The sequence below is a fragment of the Leopardus geoffroyi genome, chromosome E3, assembly GCF_018350155.1.
Source record: "Leopardus geoffroyi isolate Oge1 chromosome E3, O.geoffroyi_Oge1_pat1.0, whole genome shotgun sequence".
Lineage (NCBI taxonomy): Eukaryota > Metazoa > Chordata > Mammalia > Carnivora > Felidae > Leopardus > Leopardus geoffroyi.
In genome coordinates, this window is record NC_059340.1 from 39729474 (window position 1) to 39753067 (window position 23594).

The window sequence follows — 23594 nt, forward strand, 5'->3', positions numbered from 1 at the left end:
AGTAACTAGATTTTACACTTGGTTTTCTCTACCGTTTAGGTCAAATGGGGATCCACACAAAACAAACGCAACAGAAAAGCATCGGCCCAGTGGGGGGGCAGCACCCAGAGACGAGGTGCAGGGCTGCGGGCCAGACGTCATCTCTAGGAAGTGGGACACCCAACAGAGCCGGCCCCTGGGCTCCCCTCGCCTCTGTGATTCATCTGAGTGTTCAACACCAACAGCTATCTTACCATTTAAAGTGGTTTTTGAATAGAATAAAAACTCAAGGGGGAAGGCAGGGTAAAATTTCTGGAAAGCAATATGCACCAAGGATCTTAAAATACGAAGTTAGACCAAGTCATTCCACTTCCTGAAATCCACAAAGAGGAACGCGGGGCAGCCCTGGTGCCCCCCAGCAGACAAGGGGCAGGAGCACCCTTCCTCCCAGGACACAGGATGTGCCGCACCTGGCAGACACGCCAGATTGTGCAAATAAATGAAAAGCACCTCTGAGTCCGATAAGAGAGGAAGAGCTCGATGAGCTCCGTCAGATGCACATGCCGGAAGCACACGGCTGTTAGACGTCCGCAGACGATTTCAGCAATGTGGGGAGGTGTCTGCTCCGTGATCTCAAGCAGCAGGGCTCAAACCTGGTCCTTTAGCAGGACTCCAGGTGAAGAGAAGTCACACGAACACACAGAAGACAGGCAGAAATAACTAACTGGAAGGACGCGCCAGATCACCATCTGGTGTCCATAAGCAGGATGCAGACTATGAGTGTTCCCGGTCTTTTATTCTCCACGTTTTCTAAGAGTTCTTTACAATACAAAGGTGTCACTTTTAGAATCAGAAAACTATTAACTATTTATGAATAAATACCACACAACTTAAACGTTTAAAAGCATAAAAAGATGCTCAACAACGTCTCCCTCACAGCACTCTCCCCACGGCCGGGACACCCACCGAAGACAGTTTAAATGGCAGGCAAGCGAATGTGGGCAGACACCGTCCTTCCAGTTTCCACACAGAAGGCGGCCACGGTGTCTTCCTGATCTCTCCCGGTAGAACCCAGAGACCTTCCCCCATCGGCACTAAAGGGCTGCTTCATCCTAAGTGCCCCAAATCGAGGACAAGCTAGTCCTCAGGCAGCAGCGACCTCGGCTTTGAGAACCTGGCCACCAGCATCCACCACCCAGAGGGTTTCTCAGCCTCTGCGCGGGGGACACCAGGGGCCGACTCATTCTTGCTGTGGGGTCATCACCGCACCGCACGATGCTGGGGAGGGTCCACCCACCGGACGCCACTAGCACTCCTTCCTCGCTCCTGCCAAGCTGTGACACGGAACCGTCCAGACACGGTCAAACACGCTCTAGGGGGCAGAACCGCCTCAGCTAAGAGGCTCTGCCCTACATGGGGTAAAAGCTCAGAATGTGCTGACTGAATTAAAACAAAAACAAAGAACCGGGAGACTGCTAAGATGCCCACCGGCAGCATGTGAGCCCTGGGGCTCCACCCCTCAAGAGTTCTTAACAAGCGGTCACGCTCAGAAACACAGGGCCACCCCCAGAACCACTCACCCCTCTGCCGCCTCTGACAGTGCCGTCTTTCTAGCAAAGGGGCCCCTCATGGCCATTACGGGACACTGACAGCGTGGCCGCAGTGAGGATCCAGGGAGAAGCTGCAGCCACACAACCTATCATCTGGAAGTGCTCTCCAAACTGAGACCCCAGATGCCACTGCCGCCTCAGGCCCACCCAAGATAGCCCCCCAGCTTCTCCCTGCTCCTGACCAACGGCACCCCACCCCCTCTCTCCCACTGCACCTCTGCTCCTTGTGAGCAGAGCCTCACTCGTGCACTTCTGATACTCAAAACTCAAGCCCCTGCCCGGGCCCGACCCAGTTCTGAGCACTGGGGAGGGATGGCTCACGCTGGCTGTGCCCCAGCCAGGAAACCGCCTCCCCCACACGATGCCTTCTGGGCCTCTTCTCACGGTCCACAGAGTCAGGCCACTGGCAGCACTAAGGACCCCAAGGCTCAGGGACACAGCTAGGAATGTGGACCTCCCGGCCCCATTTTCCCCCACTGAATAGTTGCTTCCGAAGGAACAAGATCAAATATCAAAGCATAAAGCAACAATGGTCCCGGGAAGTGTATTGTGTAACAATAAAGCAGCACAGAGGTTGGTTATCAAAGGCCATAAAAGGCACTCTCTTAACTAATTAACTTTATATGAAAAAACATACGTTAATAGCCACTGTAGAGAAAAGAGAATATTCTGGATCAGATGAAAGCGGGTTACCTTTTACAGGCCGATTTCTCTGTGAGCAGCTCTGGAGACACATACTGGGCTGTTCCTACAAACGAGTTGGCCCTGGCTGATGAGAGGAGGGAAAAGGGAGAAAGGTCACGCTGAGACACAAAGCATTTGTCATCGACGCTGCACCCTGGACGTTCATCCATCAGGATGTCGTGGTTCACGTGGGCCTAAGTGGGGATCTGTCCCAGTACTGGCCCCCTGGTCACGTGGAATCAGACTAAACAGTCCCAAGAGCCTACTTGTCCAGGGCCCTCCCCTCGAACCCCCTTCTTGGACTCTCCGTCCAAGGCCGGCTCAAAGGTCACTTGCTCTGTGACAGCAGCCCTGGCCACCAGGGCAGCCCCTCCAGACCACCGTGGCGCATGTTCTCTGGGCACCTCTCACTGACCCGGCGGTGTCAGCTGGCAGCGTCTCGAAGAGAGAGGGCTTGTCCGTTTGGTCCACGAATGGTGCCTCAAACAGACCCAGGCACACGGCAGGCACAGATGGGACACACGTACACGTGGGAAAGGACCGGTCCCCTGAAGGCCACAGGCCTCCTTAACCAACAGCTCAGGGAAGCTAGGGGCTGCAGGTGGAATAAGACCTGGGAGTCCCGGCCAAGGAAGCTTCTCGATACCCTACTGCTGCCAGTACCGCCTCTAGGACTGTGCAACACAAGGATCACCAGGTTCGCCCACAGACTCAGAGGCTCAGTGGCAGCAGGAGCCTCTAGACCTGCTCACCACCAAACAGGATGTCCCAATACCTGTGTCACCCCAGTGGCTCCCAAGGACCTCGGGGGCTCATCAGCAGCTGAGCGGCCCTGACCAAGCAGTGCCGAGGGCGCAAGTCTGCCCACGCCACCACATTGCTCCGGAGGCACCCCCACGGGGTGTCCTGACATCGGAGACCGTGCGGCCACTCGGCCTCTCCCCGTGACCAACGGACACAGGACCGGGATTCCCGCACGAGAGGTGCCCACCGTCTGAGAGCAAAACGCTTCCCTCAGGAGCGCATGCAATGCTGCAACCCTTCCAACGGTTCCCTGGAGATGCCCCACCTCACCTGTCGTCACCTGCTTTGCCACTACCTCCCACACTGGCCCCACATCAACGGCACTCTGTACCCAGCACTGGACGGCTGCTGGCAAGGCCGTGGTGCTGCTCGGACGGGCCCAGGGAGGAGACCACCTTTCCCTGCAGCACGTTCCAGCACGGCCCCGTCTCCTAGCCCGGCACCCCATAGCAAACAAGAGACAGAACACCACAGTCGAACATCATTTTGTTCTGGACAAATAAGCTGTGTGACCTAGCCTGACCCCTCTGCAGATCAAGCAGTTCTTTTTCTCAGTATCTTCAGTGATCCACACCAGAAAGTATTTGTCCCTAAGGACTCATCTCCCTGAACCAACCTGAGAGGTAAAACCTCACACCAACACACCTACCACCAAATGGTCTCTAGTTCGCCAGGCCCCTTCTGAAACCAGGTGACACACAGAGCGGTGACCACCCCGTGCAGGGTCCTGCTGGGTGGGCTTACTGATGAGGGCCCCGAGTGCTCTACTCGGGGTTGTCACATGGGGACATGTGGGCCCCCAAGGGATGTCTGGAGACATTTCTGGCAGACACCACAGGGGAGAGGGAAGGGGGGGCTACTGTCACCTAATGGCCAGATGCCAGGGGTGCAGCTAAGCACCCACAGAGAACCAAAAAGCAGGCATCCTCCAGCCCCCAAAGAGCCCAGATCTTGAGTGCCCTCTGTACAGCCTCACTGGGACCGCACCCTCCTATCCTCCAAAAACACAGACCAAGATAGAGCAGGAGCAGCCAGCTAGGTTCTGGAACATTCTGGAGGAAGGGGAGCTGGGGAAGGAAGATCAGCTGAAAGTGCCTTCGTCTTTCTTTCTCAAAATTGCCTACTCTGCTCTGTGTTCGGTCCAGGGGAAGCAACCTTCTTCTTCTGCACTGACCACGAGGCTCTGTACTGGGCACCTCAGCCTGGTCCTGACACAGAAGTGATTGGGGGTTACAGCCAACTGGGACAAAACACAACAGACCTATGTTTGGCGTGTCTACAAAATTCTTGACAGTATATGGCTATAAGCAACACAATACCCGAATTAAAATGCAAAAAGAAACCAGGGCCCCTGGCCACACCAATGCAGCATACGGTCATCTGGACTGAGAGGCCCATTGGTCATGGTGGCCATCACATCCTGCTCACCATCCCTGGGGCTGCCTCAGAGCTGGAGGCGCTTGCCATGGGGGACTTCCTGACTGTTGGTCCACAGGTCTCCAAGGGCAGACGCCCAGGAGGAAGACAGACAAAGCCAACGTGCTGGCTCTTCCCCATTTATCCTCATATATGGCCCCCGTCCTCCTGAGTACTGAAGCCCTGGAGCCAGCAGGAGCCCCAGAGGGAGGCGAGGAGAGTGTGAGAGCCTCCCTGAAGCTGGTCCTCCTGCCTCACCCTTATCCCACCAGAGTGGTTTCCCTGGGCCCTGGACCCCCCCCCACCTGCCCCACCTCCACCTGGGGAGCAGAGGGGCTCACGGTCCCATCGAGGAGACCCAGCCCTGTTGCTTCCTCGGCCCTGCTCTCTGTAACTGGTCCCCTCATTAAGTTGTTTTCCTGTAGAGACTCTGCAGCCACATTTGCATCCTGCCAGGACCCCAAGAGATACTGCCAAGAACAATGAGGTGATTCATATGAGGAAAAAAAAGAAACTGAGAACCAAAACCAAATGAATCCATTCAATGATGCAATGAATCAAAGAAACGCAAACGAACACACAAAAGCCTATCAGATCAGCAAAGGCACAAAAGGAAATACACAGTGTTGGCAAGGATTTGAGGAGACACACACTCACCGTGCTACCGGTGGCGATACGGAATGGTGTAATTTTCAGGGGAGCAGTTTTCCAATAAGCGTCAAAATCCAGAGAGCACAGGCTTGCGCTCTGACCCAGCAGTTCCACTCCTGGCACCCGAGCCTCAGGACGGATCCGGCAGTGACGGCAGGACCACACGCAACCCAATGGCCCTGGGAACCCTGCCTGGTACTTCACTGCCTCTCGTGTGCTCCCATCCTGCATAGGAGTCATGTGCGGCTTCTGTCATTTGTCTTTTGTTAATGCTGCTATTGAAAAGTTCTGGAAATGTATTTTTGTATGGAAAGATATCTGTGATGCATAATTAAGTAAATTAAATCCAGCTATCAAAACAGTACATAGTGGGGCACCTGCGTGGCTCAGTCGTTTAAGCGTCCATCCCGCTCTTGATTTTGGCTCAGGTCATGACCTTAACGGTGAGTTCCAGCCCCGAACGTTTAGAGACGTTTGTGCCTCTAAATAGCTACATGATGCCCAAAATAAAGTCTAAAAGGGTCTACACCATCCCCACCCCCGCCCATGGCGAGGCTTCAAACAGTGACTCATGATGTAATTAGGACTGTGTTGCTGTTTTACAGTCTCTGGGCCTGGGTCTGCTGGTCTCCCGTGACACCTGCTGCTCCCTGTTACCAGGAGCCTGTGCCCATCTTCTTGAAGGCGGGACTCCAAGTCCCTGGGGAGGTGTGAAATCACCCCCTTGGAAAGGAGCTCTCCTCTAGTCCTGAGATGAAGGAGGCCTCTGGCATACGGAAAAGAACAGGACTGCCCTCAGAAAAATGTTCGAAAGGCATACAATAAAATAGGACTATAAATGACCAAAGTGTCAAAATACTGGGGTAGTGAAAGCGTGCCACAATGATGCCAGGCTCTCTGTATCAGCGCGGTAGGTCATGAGGCCCATCAGGTCTAACAACGCAGGAACTCGGAAGCAGCGAGGAACACACACAACAGAGCAAGACTCTGTGACAACCTGTTGCCCATCTTCGTAATTAAAGGAAACATTCAATTTCACTGAAAGGTTGGTGAAAATCAGCCACTTTCTCCTCCCCAGCTTCACGAGAGCCGACTTCCGTGTGTGACACGAGGGTAAGAGCCCCCAAGAGAGCATGAGAAGCGCAGAGAGAATCTGGTTACCTCCCCCAGAGGCTCAGAGATTAACCGAAGGCCAAACTGCTCCACCTATTGGAAAAGCAGGCCCAGAAACCCACCGTTAGTCAGAATGCTGCCTATTCCACACCACTAACCCACTAAAAGTGGGCCACAGGGTCAGGGTAAAGAAGAGGTCTTGGGCTGTGCTGCTGTCTCCACCCTGAAAGTGATTCAAGCAAAGTGACCAGCATCCCAGGCCGTGAAACACTCTGGCCACCACCTCGGACTCGGAAGTGCCCGTGAGGAAGGACAAGCCTCAGGGAGTGTTCCTGAGGTCAGAGGACACCCACCCTCTCTGCAAAGCTGAGAGTAAAGAACTACAGTGTCTTACTCATAAGCCCCCAAGCGAAGCAAGCACACACACTCCCCAAAAGAGGCTTCCCTCTTGGACAAAAGATGAGCAAACTGAATACAGCAACACATCAACAGGAGTACGCGCCACGACCGAGTGCCATTTATCCCAGGAATGCAAGGGTGGATCAACATACAAAATTCACTCAGGGGCGCCTGGGGGGCTCAGTCAGTTGAGCGTCTGACCTCGGCTCAGGTCACGATCTCGCAGTTCACAAGTTCGAGCCCTGCATCGGGCTCTGTGCTGACAGCTCAGAGCCTGGAGCCTGTTTCAGATTCTGTGTCTCCCTCTCTCTCTGTCTTCTCCCACTCACACTCTGTCTCTGTCTCTCTCTCAAAAATAAATAAAAACACTAAAAAAAAAAAAAAAAACAATATATTACATATCATTAGAATTAAGAACAAAATCCACATGATATCTCAGTAGATTCAGAAAAAACATCTAATAAAAATTCAACACTCCTTCGTGACAAAAATACATCACAAAGTAAGAAGAGAAAGGAACCTCCTGAACCAGGTCGAGGCGTCTATCATCAGCCTCAACGGTCAAAGACTGAAGCTTCTCCTGGAAGATCAGGAACAAGACAAGGATGGTCAATTCCGTTCGACATCGTCCTGGAAGTTCTGCCAGGCCCGTCAGGCAACAAGAGATAAAAGGCATCCGGAGTGGAAAGGAAAAAGTAAAAAGCATCTCGAATCACAGACGGCCTGATCTTCTATGTAGAAAGTTCTGAGAATTCACTACAAAACAGTTACAACTAACAGATCCAGCCAGGCTGCAGGACGCAAGGTGAGAGCACAAAAGCAAATGTATTTCTACACGTGTGCAACGAACAATGTGAAAGTAAAATTCAGAAAACAATTCCACTTACGATAGACTCCAAAATAATATACTTAGGAATAAATTTACTAAAAAAAAGAGGAAAGCTTGTACACCAAAAACTAAGACAGACTTTGGAAAGAAATTACAAGACTTAAATGGAAAGACACCCCCCACGCCGACCCCACCCTGACCCCAGCTGGCGTTCACTCAGCACGACAAGTCCTACTCCATCGATGCTAGTGTGGACCAGAACTCCACTCCTCTTTAAGACGAATACTGTTTACCCATGTGCGCGCCGGGCACCTGACTTGTCTCCACTGTCTGGCTATCGTAAATAAAGCTGCTATGAGCACTCCTGTACAGTGCTTCTGTGGATACGTCTCCACAGCGCTCAGATACATCTGCGAGAAGAACTGCTCACTTACAAGGGACGACGCTTAACGTTCTGAGGAACTGCCAGCCTTTTTTCAAAGTGACCGTACCATTTGACATTCCCACCTGCACAGCACAGGGTTTCCATTCCTCCACACCCTGGCTAACGCCTGATATCAGCGTCTGTCCTATTTCTTTTTTTCTTTTAATGCTTACCCTTGAGAGAGAGCGCCAGCATGTGTGCGCATGAGCGAGGGGGGTGGAGGGGGGAAGGGATCCAAAGTGGCTCTACGCTGGCAGAAAGGAGCCTGATGGGCGATGGGCTCACTCGAACTCACAAACCGGACCAAACTGAACCGTGAGATCAAGACCTGAGCCACCCAGGTGCCTCATTGTCTCTCCTTTTGATCACAGCCATCCTAGAAGATGTGAAGTGGTATTCAGTGTGGTTTTCATTTGCATTTCCCTAATGACACTGAGCACCTTTTCATGTGTTTATTGGCCATTTGCTTTGTCTTCTTTGGAGAAATGTCTATTCAGACCCTTTGCCTGCTTCTACATTTTTAATGTATTTTCTTTTTCTCTTTTAAAGTTTATTTATTTATTTTGAGAGGAGAGCACGAGCAGGGGAGGGGCTGAGAGAGAATCCCAAGCAGGCTCCACTCTGTCAGTGTGGGGCCCAACACGGGGGTCAAACTCCTGAAACCATGAGACTACAACCTGAGCTGAAACCAAGAGTCAGACGCTCAAACAACTGAGCCACCCAGGGGCCCAGTTTCATTTTACTTCTTGTCTTATGAGTTCTTCAGGCACTCTGGGCTAAGTCCCTTACCACATACATGTTTTGAAAATGTTTTTTCCTGCTTCGCTTTCTGAATGACATCATGGCACAAGTTTCCCAACTGGATTCAGTCTATGTTCCTTGTGCTGCCCGTGCTCCGGATACCATATCTAAGAAAGCGCTCCCTGCCTAACTCATGGTCATGGAGATTTACGCTATGCCTCCTCTCAGAGTCTCAGCTTCTAGATTCTACATTCAAGTTCACTTCAGAGCTAACTTTTGTGTATTATGGTGTGAGGTAGGGGTAAATCATGTTTTGGGGGGTGCTTGGGTGGCTCAGTCGGTGAAGCGTCCGACTTCGTCTTAGGTCACGATCTCACACTTCGTGGGTTCAAGCCCCACACTGGGCTCTATCCTGACAGCTCAGAGCCCGGAGCCTGCTTCAGATTCTGTGTCTCCTTCTCTCTCTGCCCCTCCCCTGCTTGTGCTCGCTTGTGCTGCACTCGCTCTCTCAAAAATAAACATTTAAAAAATTTAAGTAAAACAAAACAAATCAAAAACTCCATGTTATCATAACTATGACTAAACAAATACCAATGTTGAGAAAACCAGAGTAAACCGTTCCTTGATGTTAAGAGATATATGTGCTGGTATAAGTATAGGGACTTGACTTTCCCCTCTATCATGTGAACTCTTCTTTTGTGGTGGGTGGGGCTGTCCTGCCCACACTACAGTGGGGGCGAGGCAGAAATGCTGGGGCAGGTTCTAGAGAGTCCACAGCACACCGGGTGGGGGGGATTTGATGCCGCTCTGAGGGTCTGGATGATGGCCCTCCACAGAAAGTACAGCTGGAGTGAGTGACAGAAGTGACTTTGGCTCTGTAGCCTCCCCCTCCAACCCGTCTCTGGTCATCTCCCACTGCACACCTGCCAGACCTCCCCCCGTTTGGCGAGTGGAACCTCCATACCTGGCCGCATACCAGAAAGGCCTACACAGCTCACGACATGAGTTTCTAGACATAAACCCCAAGTCCAAACCTCTATGGCATCCCAAGCTCCCCAAGTCTCTACCAAGGACAGCAAAAGCCAGTGACACAGCCACAGACAAGGGGCTTGCTCTGCATGATTAAGTTGCCTCTGCCCAGACATGTCTGTGGGAGCTTGGTTAGAAGTCACAAGTCCTCTGTGCCATAAAGTCCTCATCAATCCCACATACCCTCAACAGCTGCCCTGCTGTTTCCTATCCTGCTCCTTACAGTCACAAGGCCACTAGGATGCCACAGGAAGCAATAAGGGAGAGACAGAGGGACAACCCACTGGGACAGAGGTCTGTGAAGAGACAACCTGCCTCTTCTAGGAGGGTAGAACATGCTCACAGGACAGTTAAGGAACCTGGGCCGTGTCTCCACCAACGCTTGCTCTCTGGAAGCCTAAGATGTTTTATGGAAATCATCTCTGCACAAAGGTTTAAAAAAAAAAAGCTAATGCAAGAATAAATTCTAAGAGCCTGAACTACTTGAAACAGAAAGCGAGAGCAAGTCACTAAAACCAATCATTCACATAGTTACATGTTTTCCCTCTTCCTCTAGAAGGGTGGGAAAAAGCCAACTCATCTATACATACAAGCAACTGTCCCCGGTTTACAATGTAAGGACGTCTACACTTCTACTCCCAGAAAGAAGAAATGCAGGCTTATTTCTCCAATGCACTTAAATTCATCCCATTTTTTAAAATGGCTATAAGGTACCAGGACTAGATTGCGCCAAATATCAGGTTGTGAGGCAAATGGACACAGAGGAAAAACAGACAGCACAGACCCCGAGGTGGCTGGCTCCCAAGGCTGACAGGGGGAGCCCCATGGCGGACGGTGACTTGTCTCATGGGAAGTGACACATGACGGGACAAGGACGTTTGGGGCCATGGCAGTTCCTGCTTGGCTCGTGTGTGTCATGGGCCACACCTACAGTCATGGGTTATACCACGTCCACAAAACACGACCGCCGGCCGACACAATGTTCCTGTGCAACAGCAATGAGTCAGGTGGATCAAGGTTTTGGGGCATCTCACAAGTGCCCAGAGAACCTCTCCAAGGTGGGAAGGAGGGACAGGGAGCAGCAAAAAGAAGGTGAGTGGCACCAGGACTACAATTTGTCAAGAAACAAGAGTATCTTCCTTGATTGCGAGTTCTGTTTCAGCCCCAAAAGGGTGGTGCTTTAAGATTCTCGAAGAAGGTCCCAAATCCGAGATGCAGTCTTGGCGATTCAATGAGAGTCTGCACAAACATCTTCCCAACACTGAGTTTGAAAACATGGCGCTGCAAAAACACCAGGAAAGGAAACAGAAGGCACCCTGTGGAACAGAACCTACCGAGGCCCAGGCAGGCGCAGCCAGGAGGAGGGGACCCCAGACATCAGCCCAGCAGCTGCCCTACGTGTGGTCGCCAAGCAGGCCTCAGTCCGACCTGAGGCGGAGCAGACCTGCCTGGCTGAGCTGCAGGGCTCCTCGGAAGCCGAGCTGCTCGCGCTGCGGCATGGAGCTCGCGGCTCCCCTCCTCCACAGGAGGGCCGCTGCAGCAAAGCGGAGGTTTCCATCTGAATCTCCCTTCCGCCAACGACCCCAGAAGTCGCACCTGCTCTGGCCGCTCCCCAGCCCGTCCATCACGGCCCTCTCACGGGTCCCCACAGGGCCTGGCAGAGCTGAGCACACTGCCCTAGCCTCTCGGGCCAGGGTGGCTCTGTCAGTTACACTTGTCCTGACTCAAGGTTCATTTGCAAGGTCCCTGATTAATTTCAAGGTCCCCACTGGCTAGCTAAGACACTCAAGGCCCACTGTACTGTCAGCAACTCGTCTTCAGGTGATGGAGTGGTCACAATACATAACCCGGCACCGGGAATCACCCTAAACAAACAGTGACTGGGACGGCTTGCAATTGTACATGTGCACTTGACTAGCAGCTTAAAAATCAGCCCCTACTCGTTCTTTGAGTTCGTAGAACCTCACCATCATCGGGGTACCTGGGCCACCACTGGCAGCTACACAGAGGAGATGGGAAGACAGGCAGATGGCGGGCACTGGGACGGAGACCGTGCTCTCACAGTTACAAGCCACAGTGCCACGGGAAGAGCCAGGAGCTGATCCCACCAACTCCACACCCCTGCTCAGAAGACCAGGAACAAAGCACCATGGCATCTTCTAGGACTCGGAGCGGTGAGCCCCAGTGGACACTTGCAGGTGCTCACAAAGACCTGGGACGACAACATGCAGAGTGGGCTGGCAACCCAGAACCCCCTACTCAAGGCCAGGCAGACCAACCACAGGCCTAGAAACCTAGTCGCCTCCCCCCACAGTCCAGACCAGACAAAACCACCCAGACCGCCAGTGAGAGCCACCACGTGAGGCAGGGCCTTCCGAAGCATGTGAAAGCTTCAGCAACTATCTTACAACAGCACAGGTGTTACAAACATGTCACTAACAATGAAGACAGTACAACACAACACATTTCTAAGAAGTTGTTTTTGATCTCAAGCACTGAGCCAGGACCTGCTGGAAACAGAGCACTCACACACCTTGTTTACTCTCCGGGGATAAGACTTTCGCTGTTCCAAAATCTGTGATCTGGATGTGCATGTCTTCATTTAACAAAATGTTTTCTGGTTTCAGGTCCCTGTGAAAGCAGATTTTTTACATTTGAGGTGAAATATTTAAACAGTTATGCTATTACACACTTTACAATTTTTCACTGAAAACAAAATGGACTGATTAACGCCTATAACCTTTATGGACCGACAACCAAGAATGCGAGTCTTTTTAAAAAGTTCACAATGAACAAATATTAACTGCACTTAATGAGTACCTTCATATTACATCACTTCAAAAGTACATCTATCATTTTCAATAAACTTTTTATTAAAGTGTAACCCATCATTTTTAGCCCATAAAAGGAAGATCTTTGAAACCTACTGTGGTCATCATTTGACAATATATTTTAGTCAACCATCCTGTTGTACACCTTTGATTTACACAGTGACGAATGTTGTTCGTTATTTCTCAATGAAACCAGAAAAAAGAGTTAAAATGATAAATTCTGTTATATGTCTTTTACCACAATAGAAAAACGATCAGTAACCACAACAAAAAGAGCTCGTATGAACGCTTTTAATTTGACAATGTCAGAAAGTCATGGAAAATAAGATCAGAAATAAGTACACACAAAAGCTATTAGGCAGGAAATAAAAGCACCCAGTCAGGATGGCTGGGAAAGCCACCCACCCACCCAGCAAAGACATCTGACCAACATCACCTGGGAAGTCTCATCAACTTCTTAGATCTCACAAGGAGGCCTCCCACCACTCCAGAAAATAAAGCAGAGCTGACCCTGGGGCCTGGGAAGCAAAGCCCACAGGCCCCTGGCATGGTACCTGTGAATGATGCCCTTGCCATGCAAGTACTCCAGAGCCGACACCATCTCGGCCGTGTAAAACCGGGTGCACGTCTCATCGAATGAGCCAATTTTGCGAATGTATTTAAGTAGTTCTCCATTTTTGGCATAACTAAGACCAAAGTCTAAATATCACGTAGTTAAGGAAGAGTGCAAAAGTCATTCTTTTAAACTAACCTTACAGCCCAATAGGAATTTCTTAAGTTTCATTTATTTACTTGGGGACGGGGGAGGGGCAGAGAGAGAGAGACAGAATCCCAAGCAGGCTCCACATTCTGCGTGGAGCCTGACTCAGGGCTCAATCTCATGACTGCGAGATTGCAACCTGAGCCGAAATCAAGAGTCAGATGCTTTACCAACCAAACCACCCAGGCGCCCTAGAATATTTTTCATTAATGAAAACTGAAGGTACCTGTGTCCTAAGACAGCTGTCCCTCTTCAAGTCGGACCATGGCATGATCATACACACAGCTGCTGGGTGTGACAGGAATCCCTGGCCCCAGCTCCACGAACAGGCCCCAGCATGGGTTTCTCACCAAGAACACAAAGACACCCATCCCTCATTCCGACTGCCACTTCTGGACCCCACCATCTCCACAAAACACCCAAGGGCTCAGTGAAGGGAAGCCACCAGAGACGGCAGAGCCCGTGGCACAAATGCCTCTTTGCATAAAGCCAGGGGAAAGGGCCCTCTGTCATAACAGAGCCTCCAAACCTGCATCACGACAGGCACACACTTACTGGGCACCCACTGCTTTCCACGGTGTGCTAAGAGTCAACTCATGTAACGGTTTCTCAAATGCAAGCTCCTTTCCACATATAAAGCAACGTGTTTCATAAAGAAATGCCACTTTCAGAGGGCTGGGGACAGGGGTGACGCCCCTAAACGAACCAACAGAAAGCCCTCTCCCCACCGCAGCAGCCCGTTGGTACTAGACCGGGTCACTGCTCCCCTGAAGACGGAACCACTGGGAAGAGCCCAGTGTGCATGTGTGTCCTGCCTGGACAGCCTCACCTCTCTCTCTTGAAACCCCCTCCTCACCCCCAGAACAACCTGCACAAGAGCCAAACCACACGTCGGGCCCGAGCCCCAGGTACTGGACCAGTCGGCAGCATCTGGTCTGGCTGCCAAGCACCCCTACCCCAGAAACCCTGGGGCCCCGGGGGGTCCGCCTCTCTGCTCACTGGCAACACCCCATGTGCCACTTTCTGTGTGGGGGTGACTTGGGCTCAGGCCTCGGAACTCTCCCCTGCTGAGCACGCTGTGGGGGGCCGACCAGCCTGCCGACACCCCTCCCACCCCCCCCCCCCCCCGACCCTCAGTTTGTGAGCTGCCCTGACTCTTCGCGGAGCTCTGCTGGCAGCCGCCCAGCAGCGGCCGGTACCTACAGATGCGTCGAATGCCAACGCCACGCACACTCCCAGCCGAGCCTCTCCCTCAGACTCTTCCAGCTCACCTACAGCAACCCTGCGCACCCCGACTCTGAGGCCTCACGCCCGGAAGCCACCCTGACCGCACTGCCCCTCGCCCGGCTCACCTGCAAAAACCTTCACAGGGCAGCGCCAGCCACGGTCACGGCAAACGGCTGCTCTGCTCTAGCCTCTCCAGGCTCCCAGCACACTTGGAAGAAAATCTGTGATTCTCGCCAGGCCTCTGAGGGAGGAGGAGCTGCCCCTGCCCAGCCTTTTCACCCCACCTGCACAGACACGCTCCTGCCCTTGCTCCGCCCAGGACTCGGGCCAAAGTCCATGGGTCCCCCTCAGACCAGCAGGCTACAAAAGCAGCACCTTCCGGCGCCCTCTCACCGGGCCCTTACTACCTTTGTTCCCTCAACACATACCACATGGGCGCCCATCATCAGTGCGTGCTAACTCCTGCACAGAATGCAAGCTCCACGAGCGCTTCCCTTCTTGACTGGCATACCCCCATCACCTGGCACTCAACAAGAACTTCTCAACAAAAGGACAAGTTCAGCTGACAGTTGAAGGAGCCAGAAAATGGTGTCGAAGGGAGACAGAGATAGAGCAAAGCTTCAACCCAGAAGAGTCTGTGTAGAAAGAAGAAAGGGGAAAGCCCGGGGCAGAGGGTGTGTGTGGGGGGGAACGGAACAGCCAAGCCCTCACATGGACCAGCTTTAGCGCCAGGCAGCTGAGGAGACCGGAGGGCAGGAGGGAAAGAGCTAATGTCAAGACTGAGGTTGAAGCCCGAACAAGTCCTGAAGCAACTACATTTGACAGCTTCCTTCTCTCAGTGGAACAGAAGCCAAGAGCATCTGCTGGGACTGAGGACAAGAATCACTGGGACACATAGGGGCCGAGGAAGTCCTGGTTGGGAAAAACTACAGGAAAAGTCCGTGGAGTGAGGAGAAACTGGCCAGCCAGGCCCCATGATGGGCAGACCCTGGGACAAGCTAGACAACACAGTCGTGCCCCCACCCCCCACCATGGTGCCCTACCTCCCTGCTCCCTAAGCAGAGGTAAAAGAAGGGGGAAAGAAAAACATTGCCCCAGGGGTTAGAGAAGTCAGGGAGCAGGAAAGGCCCTGAGAGGAAACAATCAGCAGGGTGTGACAGCCCTGCCTGAGAGCCAGAGGCACTGGGGGATCACAGCCATCCACAGGCCACAGCAGACTGGGGAGGGTCCATGGGGAGGGGGAGAGGAGAGGGCCTGGGGAGGGGAAAGAGTTTGGGTCCCTGCGGTTACTCCCTGGACTTCGCACTTGGGGGTTAAGCCTGGTAAAGATGTGCATTCCAAACAAACCCCACAGCCCTGGGCCAAAGAGAGCAGTGAGGGGCCCTGGATGTCCGAGATCCTTCTTCCTCTCTTTCACTTCCCTGCCTTGAGAAGAGACTTGATGGAATTCCAAGGAATAAGGGAATGCCCTTGAATAAATATCTAGCAACCACAGGGTTAAAACAGTAACAATCCTTTAGATACAAAGCTTATCAACAAAAAAACCTCAAAAAAGTTTGTGCTGATCTCCCTTGAAGTACATTCCACTTCAGTGAACGTCAGCAATCCCAGGGGCTCCCACAGCAAAGTGATGTGAATTCATTTGTACTTAGAATATGCCACCCTTGCTTGTCCTGTCCAGGGAGGGACGACTTGTGAAAATACACACTGGGGTCATGACTCCAAAATAGCACGGGGTCACTGGTGCGATTTCAGGTGCGACTGTTCAAAGGATACACAGCTTTTCATCATCCTGAAATGTGAAGTAAAGTTTAACAAAGAACGGGTGATCCAGGCGTGACATCACATCTCTCTCTCTGGTTACATACGGGACCTTGTTCTCTTTGATAATGTGACGTTTCTCTAGAATTTTAACTTAAAGTAAGAGAGAAGCAAGTTATTACAATTGATAGCGGTGAAAACAAAACCAAACACCACACTAGAAACAAAACTCATAAAGGTAACTGGAACAAATTACAGTTTTTCACAGAACATACCCACCGGCTCCGTGGTCTCTAAGACCACAAGTGCCTGACCCTGAAATGAGCACAGAACCTCCAGGCACTGGGCAGCCAGGTGGCCATGTGCCTGCAGGCACCCCGCCCCGCGTCCCAGATGCGCTGCCCACTGGACTTAGTACTTACTAGCGTATTCCCTTGAGGTTGCCAGTTCTCGGGCCAGGACAACCTGGTTTCGGAAGAAAAAGGGAAAGAGGAGAGAAAAATCACTCGATGAACCAGGGCAGTGAGTCTCACAAGTCACCCTGCAGCCGACAGAATGGGCTAACATGCCCCCACCATGAAATTACATTAAAACATATCTGGTCCTGTGCTAACAAATACAATGGATGTTAACAACAAGGTGAATATGTTCTAATAAACAGCAAACGCATATATATCAATCAACTGCTTTCAGAAGGTTCTTGATCAGCTGCTAAGTTCCCCTAGTGCCATGAAGTACGCATTCAGGAACATCTTAGACTAATGTAACCCTCACAAATAGTAGAAAGCAGCAGCAAATAATACCTCTAGAAGTGAGTCCTGGGAATTCCCTTAAAAAATAATTTTAAGAGGGGCACCTGCATAGCTCAGTCAGTTAAGCATCCGACTTTGGCTAAGGTCAGGATCTCGTGGTTCATGGGTTCAAGCCCTGCGTTGGGCTCTGTGCTGACAGTTCAGAGCCTGGAGCCTGCTTCGGATTCTGTGTCTCCCTCTCTGTCTCTGCCCCTCCCCCATTCGCACTCTCTCTCTGTCGCTCAAAAATGAATGTAAAAAAAAGTTTTTTAAATAATTTAAAGAATATATTCTCAGTATATGTCCATTGCTCATTCTGCCCTGAATTTGGGCTTTTTCAAGTAACAGTTGTCATACGTTTCTCTTGATGCCCCTCTCAGGTACTGTAAACACTATCCTACCATCAAGGGCACAGGAAGCTACACCACGAGGGGCCCACAGGGAGCGTCTCCTGGAAGGGTACAGGCACACCCCAGGCTGGGTTCTCTCAGTAGCACACCGAAGTCTTGTACTCAACCACCACTTCAGGGCAGAGAACCAAGAGGGCACAGCATAACGTGGAAAAGATAGTTCTACACAAGCAGCCTCTGAGCACAACCTGGGCACCAACTCCCACAGGCCCAGTGAGGCCTGTCTGCTGGGAAGCTGAGGCAGCCTCCACCCACCCCGGCCAGCTGAGGCAGGTGCCTCTAGGAGGCCTGCACAGAGACATGGCCCGAGGACCAGAGAGCAGAGGGAAACCTGCCCAAATCCCGGGAGAAACTCAGGAGGCCGTGGGCCGGGATCATCCTACAGTATGCTCCGGCAGACGCACCGGAAGGGATGCTGGGAGAGCACTGTGTGAAACGCCCTGCAGTTATTAAGGAGAACAGGGTTAGATTGTATGTGCTCAAGTGGAAAGATCTCAAAGATCTTTCTGGAGGAATGTACCTGTGTGGACTGTTCTCAGGCACTGGGGGTGTTGGGGAGGGGCTGGGGAAAGACCCCTCTCCTTATGTTATGTGTTTATGAAATGTTCAATGTCTTCACAGGAGCATGTACTAGCTACCTAGTAGAAAAGAGCAAGAAGAAACTATTAGTACTGACAATTAACGGGACCCTTTCTGAAGGAGCTATTTACGAAATCCTTCTGTTGCGTGAATTCAACATTTCACATGCAGGCCTCCTTATGGGCACAAGGCAGGAAGCGTCCCTCTTCCAGAGAACAAGGCATGACGCATGCCCCCACGGCCCTCCGGGCTGACAGCAGGGCTAATCTGGACATCAAGATCATCCCCAGGGGGCCAGGCAGCAGCAGTCCAGGCCTCTCTACTCTCCAGGGCCAGGCTCGGCCAAGAGCAGATCCTGCCCAGCCTGGGAACTGCCCCTTGTCCTCCACCCTCCCCTGGAAATCTAATTTTAAGAGGTCTCTATTTCAGGAGTGATGAGGAATACCTGAGGGCAGCACATATAATTTGAGAGCAACAGTGACAGGAAGGAGCCTCCAGCTCATGGCGCTCTTCTCTGGCACCTCCCTGGCACAGGGGTTCAAAAGGCACAGGGGTGACAAGAGGTACAGCTGGGGCTCTTCGACAGCAGGAGTGTGTCACCCAGAACGGATGGTGCCCACTTTTACCCACCACGGAAACCCAAGGACCAAGGGGAATTTCACAAGTCAGGCTTCATTTATGAGTCAAGATAAATGTCCACGAAGTAAAACTGAGCAAAGGGGAGAATGCTTCTTCTTTTACTGGACTATTTTAAGTAACCGTGCAGAACACCCAAGGTTCTTTTCAAAATAGTTTCTTCTTTCTGAGAGGATCTGGGAGTACCAGAACTACCGGCAACTACGCTCAGAGTTAAAGATTTTTATCATGAGGGCACAATTCTTTCATAATTTAAACAGAAACTGCCAATAAAAAAATCTAAATTAAAAACATAAGGAGAAGGGCGCCTGGGTGGCTCAGTCGGTTGAGCATCCACTCTTTTCAGCTCAGGTCATGAGCTCACAGTTCATGATACTGAACACAGAGTCTGCTTGGAAAATTCTCTCTCTCTCTCTCTCTCTCTCTCTCCCCGTTTGTCTCTCAAAATAAATAAATACATACATACATACATACTTTGGAAGGGAGGGGAGGGGAGGGGAGGGGGAAGGGAAGGGGAGGAGAGGGGGAAGGGAGGGGGAAGTGGAGGGGAGGGGGAGAGGAGGGGGAAGGGGAAAGGGAAGGGGAAGGGGAGGGGGAAGGGAAGGGGAGGGGGCAGGGGAGGGGGAAAGGGAAGGGGAGGGGAGGGGGAAGGGGAGGGAGGGGAAGGGGGAAGGGGGAAGGGAGAAGGGGGAAGGGAAGGAAGAGGGAAGGGGGAAGGGAAGGGAAGGAGGAAGGGAAGGGAAGGAGGAAGGAAGGGAAGGAGGAGGGAAGGAGGAAGGGAAGGGAAGGGGGAAGGGAAGGGGGAAGGGAAGGGAAGGGAAGGGAAGGGAAGGGAAGGGAAGGGGGAAGGGAAACTATAAGGGGAGCAAAAGTTAACATTGATTAAATGAAGCTGGGAACATGGGTGAACTATAATATTTCATGTTCTTTGTATTTTATAACATTTCATAAATGTAAAAAGACAAAAGGGGAAACACATTTCAGCTGAAGTTTTTTCACAAAGGCCAGGCAAGAAAGCCCTGCCAGCAGGAGGCCGCTGCAGAGCCGCCCTGGCCAGCCCTGGCCATCCGCAGGGCCCTGCTGGGTCCAGGCACTCAGGCCTCCCCCAAGCCTGCACAAGTCCCCACCCCCCCCCACCCCCCCCCCGGCCTCACCACAGCCACGTGGAGCTGCTACCTCAGCAAAGGGGCTGCTCTGAACCTTCATTCTTTGCTTTAAAAGGAAAAATGCCACAAGACAGGCACAGCTTACTCAGGTAGCAAACAGAGGTACCCAGCACGTGACCTGCTGGTGCTGATTGTGAAAATACTATTGCTGATTGTGAAACTGAGGCCACGAGAATTTGGAGGCTAGCAGGTCCAAAGGCTGCGCCTCTAGCAGCTGTCAAGACTGTGCTGTTTTACACATTGTTTTAAATAAAAGAGAAGGTCACTCAATGTTTCCCAAAAGCCCTGAAGAGATACTGATGCTGACACTTACAAAAGAAAGGGTAGAAAAACTTGGCAGGACCTTGCTAATGGGACACAAGGACACAGGATGTAACTTGTTGATGAATAAATTAGAATCAGAATAAAAATTAGGATAAAAATTAACTGCATTAAAAAAAAAAACCAAAAAACAAAACAGGGGCACCTGGGTGGCTCAGTCACTTACTTAAGCATCCAACTCTTGATTTCAGCTCAGGTCATAATCTTACAGTTGGTGGGTTCAAGCCCTGGAGCCTGCTTGGAAATCTGTCTGCCTGTCTCTCTGCCCCTCCCCACTCACATGCTCTCTCCCCCTCTCGCTCTCAAAAATAAAATAAACATTAAAAGAAAAAAAATAGAAAGATCAAAAGATACCTTTTAAAGCTTTCATGCACAAAATCACGGCTTAGGTATTTTAACCATGTGACCCACTTGGCATTAGCCAGCCCCCAAATCACCTTCACAACAGGAGCTGAACCCCCGAGGGTGGCATGTACTCACTGTTGAGAAAGAGCCTTCACCAAGAATTTTCCCAAATTTGAAGTCTTCGGGCCGTTTCTTCCGAGGCTGTGGCGGTGGCTGTGTGGTGTGCTGCAGCGAGTTGGCGCTCGATCGGGACTCAGCCGCGGTGCTGTCCATGGTGGAGCCCTGTCTGCTACCACCACTGGGAATGCCAGGGGCTGAGCCGGACTCAGTCTGGGTCCTCACCATTGATGGGGACGGGCAAGAACATAACACCACGCTGGACTGAATAGGAACGGTGTCATACTGGTGGACACAGGAAAAAATGGTAAGACTCCAAGTAGCTCACTTTTTCTAAACGCATGAAGTGACGTGCTGACATTGTTGAAACACAAATACCGCCAAGTACAGGATAAGCCATCTGAGTTCGGCCGCAGGGTTCAGGCCACTGCCCTCCTCTCCCAAGGCCCTTCCCTGCTCAGATCCCGGCCCCCACCCTTGACCTGCATGCCCACCAACCCCACCATCCAGCACCTGTCCACCATCATCCCCCTCCCTCAGGGTGGAGTGAATGTCGAACGACCCCCCCCACACACACACCACTGAAGCCAGTTGGCCTTCCCATCACTGCCAAGCCTAAACAACACCTGCAGCCAACCCATCCACAGAGGAAGTCAGTCCAAACTCTCTGACCACAGTGTCCCCATCCCAGAATTCCCTGCCTACTCACCCACCCGCACCTCATACAAGGCTGCATACACAGAAGGCATTCAGTTAGGACTTCAACAAACAGACAGCTTTAACACTGCATCCCACAAATGAATAGAATTTTAACCTAGCAGTCCTAGAACATGGAAGCATAACCTCGTGGAAAGAAGAGTCCAAGAACCGTCAACTACAAAAAAAATTTACAGTTGATAAAAATAAATATATAAGCTTCTCAAAAATACAGAAGTTGAATAATTGGTTAACAATTTGGAAAATATCTGGGGCACCTCAGTGGCTCAGTTCACTGAGTGTCCAACTCTTGATTTCAGCTCAGGTCATGATCCCAGGGTTCATAGGATCGAGCCCTGTATCAGGCTCTGCACTGGCAGCATGGAGCCTGCTTGAGATTCTCTGTCTCCCTCTCTTTTCTGTCCCTTCCCTGCTCGCTCTCCTGCTCTCTCTCTCAAAAATAAATAAACATCAAAAAAAAAAAAAAAACCAAAACACAATTTGGAAAATATCTTATTTTGAGCCCAACTGCACACTCCACACCAAACTTACCTCCAAACCAGTTAAAGTGTTCTGTTTTTAAATTATCTAAACAAATTCAAAAATTTCACAGATTTTAAAAATTATTCAACGTCGAGGCACCTGGATGGTTAAGTGACGGAATCCGTTAAGTGACAGATTTTGGCTCAGGTCATGATCTCTCGGTTCGTGAGTTCGAGCCCCACATTGAGCTGTGCTGACAGCTCAGAGACTGGGGCTTGCTTCAGATTCTGTGTCTCTCCCTGTCTCTGCCTCTCCCATGCTCACGCTCTGTCTCTGTCTCTCAATAATAAATAAACGTTAAAATTTTTTAAAAAAATTATTCAATGCAGTCCCTATTAAAATAGTAGGTGGCTTCCTTGCAGAAATTGACAAGCTGATCCTAAAATTCATATGGCACTTCAAGGAACCCAGAATACCGAAACAATCTCAAAAAAGAAACAATGCTAGATGACCACCTCACACCACCTGATTTCAAAGCTTACTACAAAGCTACGGTAATCAAGGCAGCGTGGTCCTGGCACAGGACAGACAGAGATGGATGGGATGGAGTTCAGAAGCATGCCTAGACATCTACAGCCCAGTGATCTTCAACAAGGGTGCCAAGACCCTTCAGTGGGGAAGTACAGACTTTTCAACAAACGGTGCTGGGACATATGCATAGCCACATACAAAAAGAATGAAGCTGAATGTCTTTCTTATATCATATACAAAATTAACTCAGATGTGCCAAAGATCTACATATAAGAACTGAAAGTATAGAACTCTTATTAGAAGACATACCAGTAAACCTTCCTGACCTTGGCAGTGGTTTCTTAGATATGTGACCAAAAGCACAAGCAACAATAGCAACAAAAGCAGATCAAAGAGACTTCATCAAAATTAAAAACTTTTGTGCTTCAAAAGCACCATCAAGAAAGTGAAAAGAGAACTCATAGAATGAAAGAAAATATTTGCAAATCATGTATCTGGTAGGGGCTTGTATCCAAACTACATAAAGAACTCCTACGACTCGATTAAAACGCAAGCACGCACACACACACACACACACACACACACACACACACACACACACACAGTTAACAGATAAGGGATCCAAATAACATTTCTCCAAAAAGATATACAAATGGCCGATAAGCACATGAAAAGATGCTCACCATCATTAGTGATTACAGAAATGCAAATCAAAGACAGAATGAGATTCCTCTTCATACCCACTAGGGTGGCTAGAATTAAAAAGATCAGAACAAATGTTGGTGAGGATGTGGAGAAATTGGGACCCTCACACACTGCTATTGAGAACAGAAAACGGTGCAGAGAGAAATCTGGCAGACAGTTTGACAGTTCCTCAAAAGGAAACAGGAGCCATATAACCAAGCAATTCCACTCCTAGGCGTGTACTCGAGAGAAAGGGAAACCTATGTCCACACAAAACTTGAACAAAAATGTTCACAGCAGCATGATTCTTAACAACCAAAGGTGAAAACAACCCAGGTGTTCACCAATGGATAAATGGATGAACAAAATGTAGTCTAGCCATAAAACGGAGTATTGGGGCTTCTGGGTAGCTCAGTTGGTTAAGCATCCGACTTCGGCTCAGGTCATGATCTCATGGTTCATGAGTTTGAGCCACAAGATGGGCTCTGCACTGACAGTGCAGAATCTACTTGGAATTTTCTCTCTCCCTCTCCTTCTGCCCCTCCCCTGCTCATGCGTGCTCTCTAATAAATAAACT

The 23594-nt window shown here is 50.7% G+C and overlaps 1 protein-coding gene across 9 annotated transcripts in view; it reads right to left on the reverse strand.

The window, feature by feature from the left end:
* PDPK1 (3-phosphoinositide dependent protein kinase 1) overlaps positions 1-23594 on the reverse strand; it is an 82404-nt gene that overhangs the window by 22610 nt on the left and 36200 nt on the right. For 8 of the 9 annotated variants that reach the window (XM_045462330.1, XM_045462329.1, XM_045462328.1 and 5 more), the window contains 6 exons: positions 20642-20908; positions 16681-16723; positions 16274-16411; positions 13065-13209; positions 12213-12310; positions 2283-2358 (listed from right to left, as the gene is read on the reverse strand). In XM_045462330.1, coding sequence (XP_045318286.1) covers positions 2283-2358; positions 12213-12310; positions 13065-13209; positions 16274-16411; positions 16681-16723; positions 20642-20851 — 710 coding nt within the window. In that variant the 5' untranslated portion in view covers positions 20852-20908. Of the gene's footprint in view, positions 1-2282; positions 2359-12212; positions 12311-13064; positions 13210-16273; positions 16412-16680; positions 16724-20641; positions 20909-23016; positions 23086-23594 lie in introns of all 9 variants that reach the window. The other variant, XM_045462327.1, reaches the window with a different exon arrangement.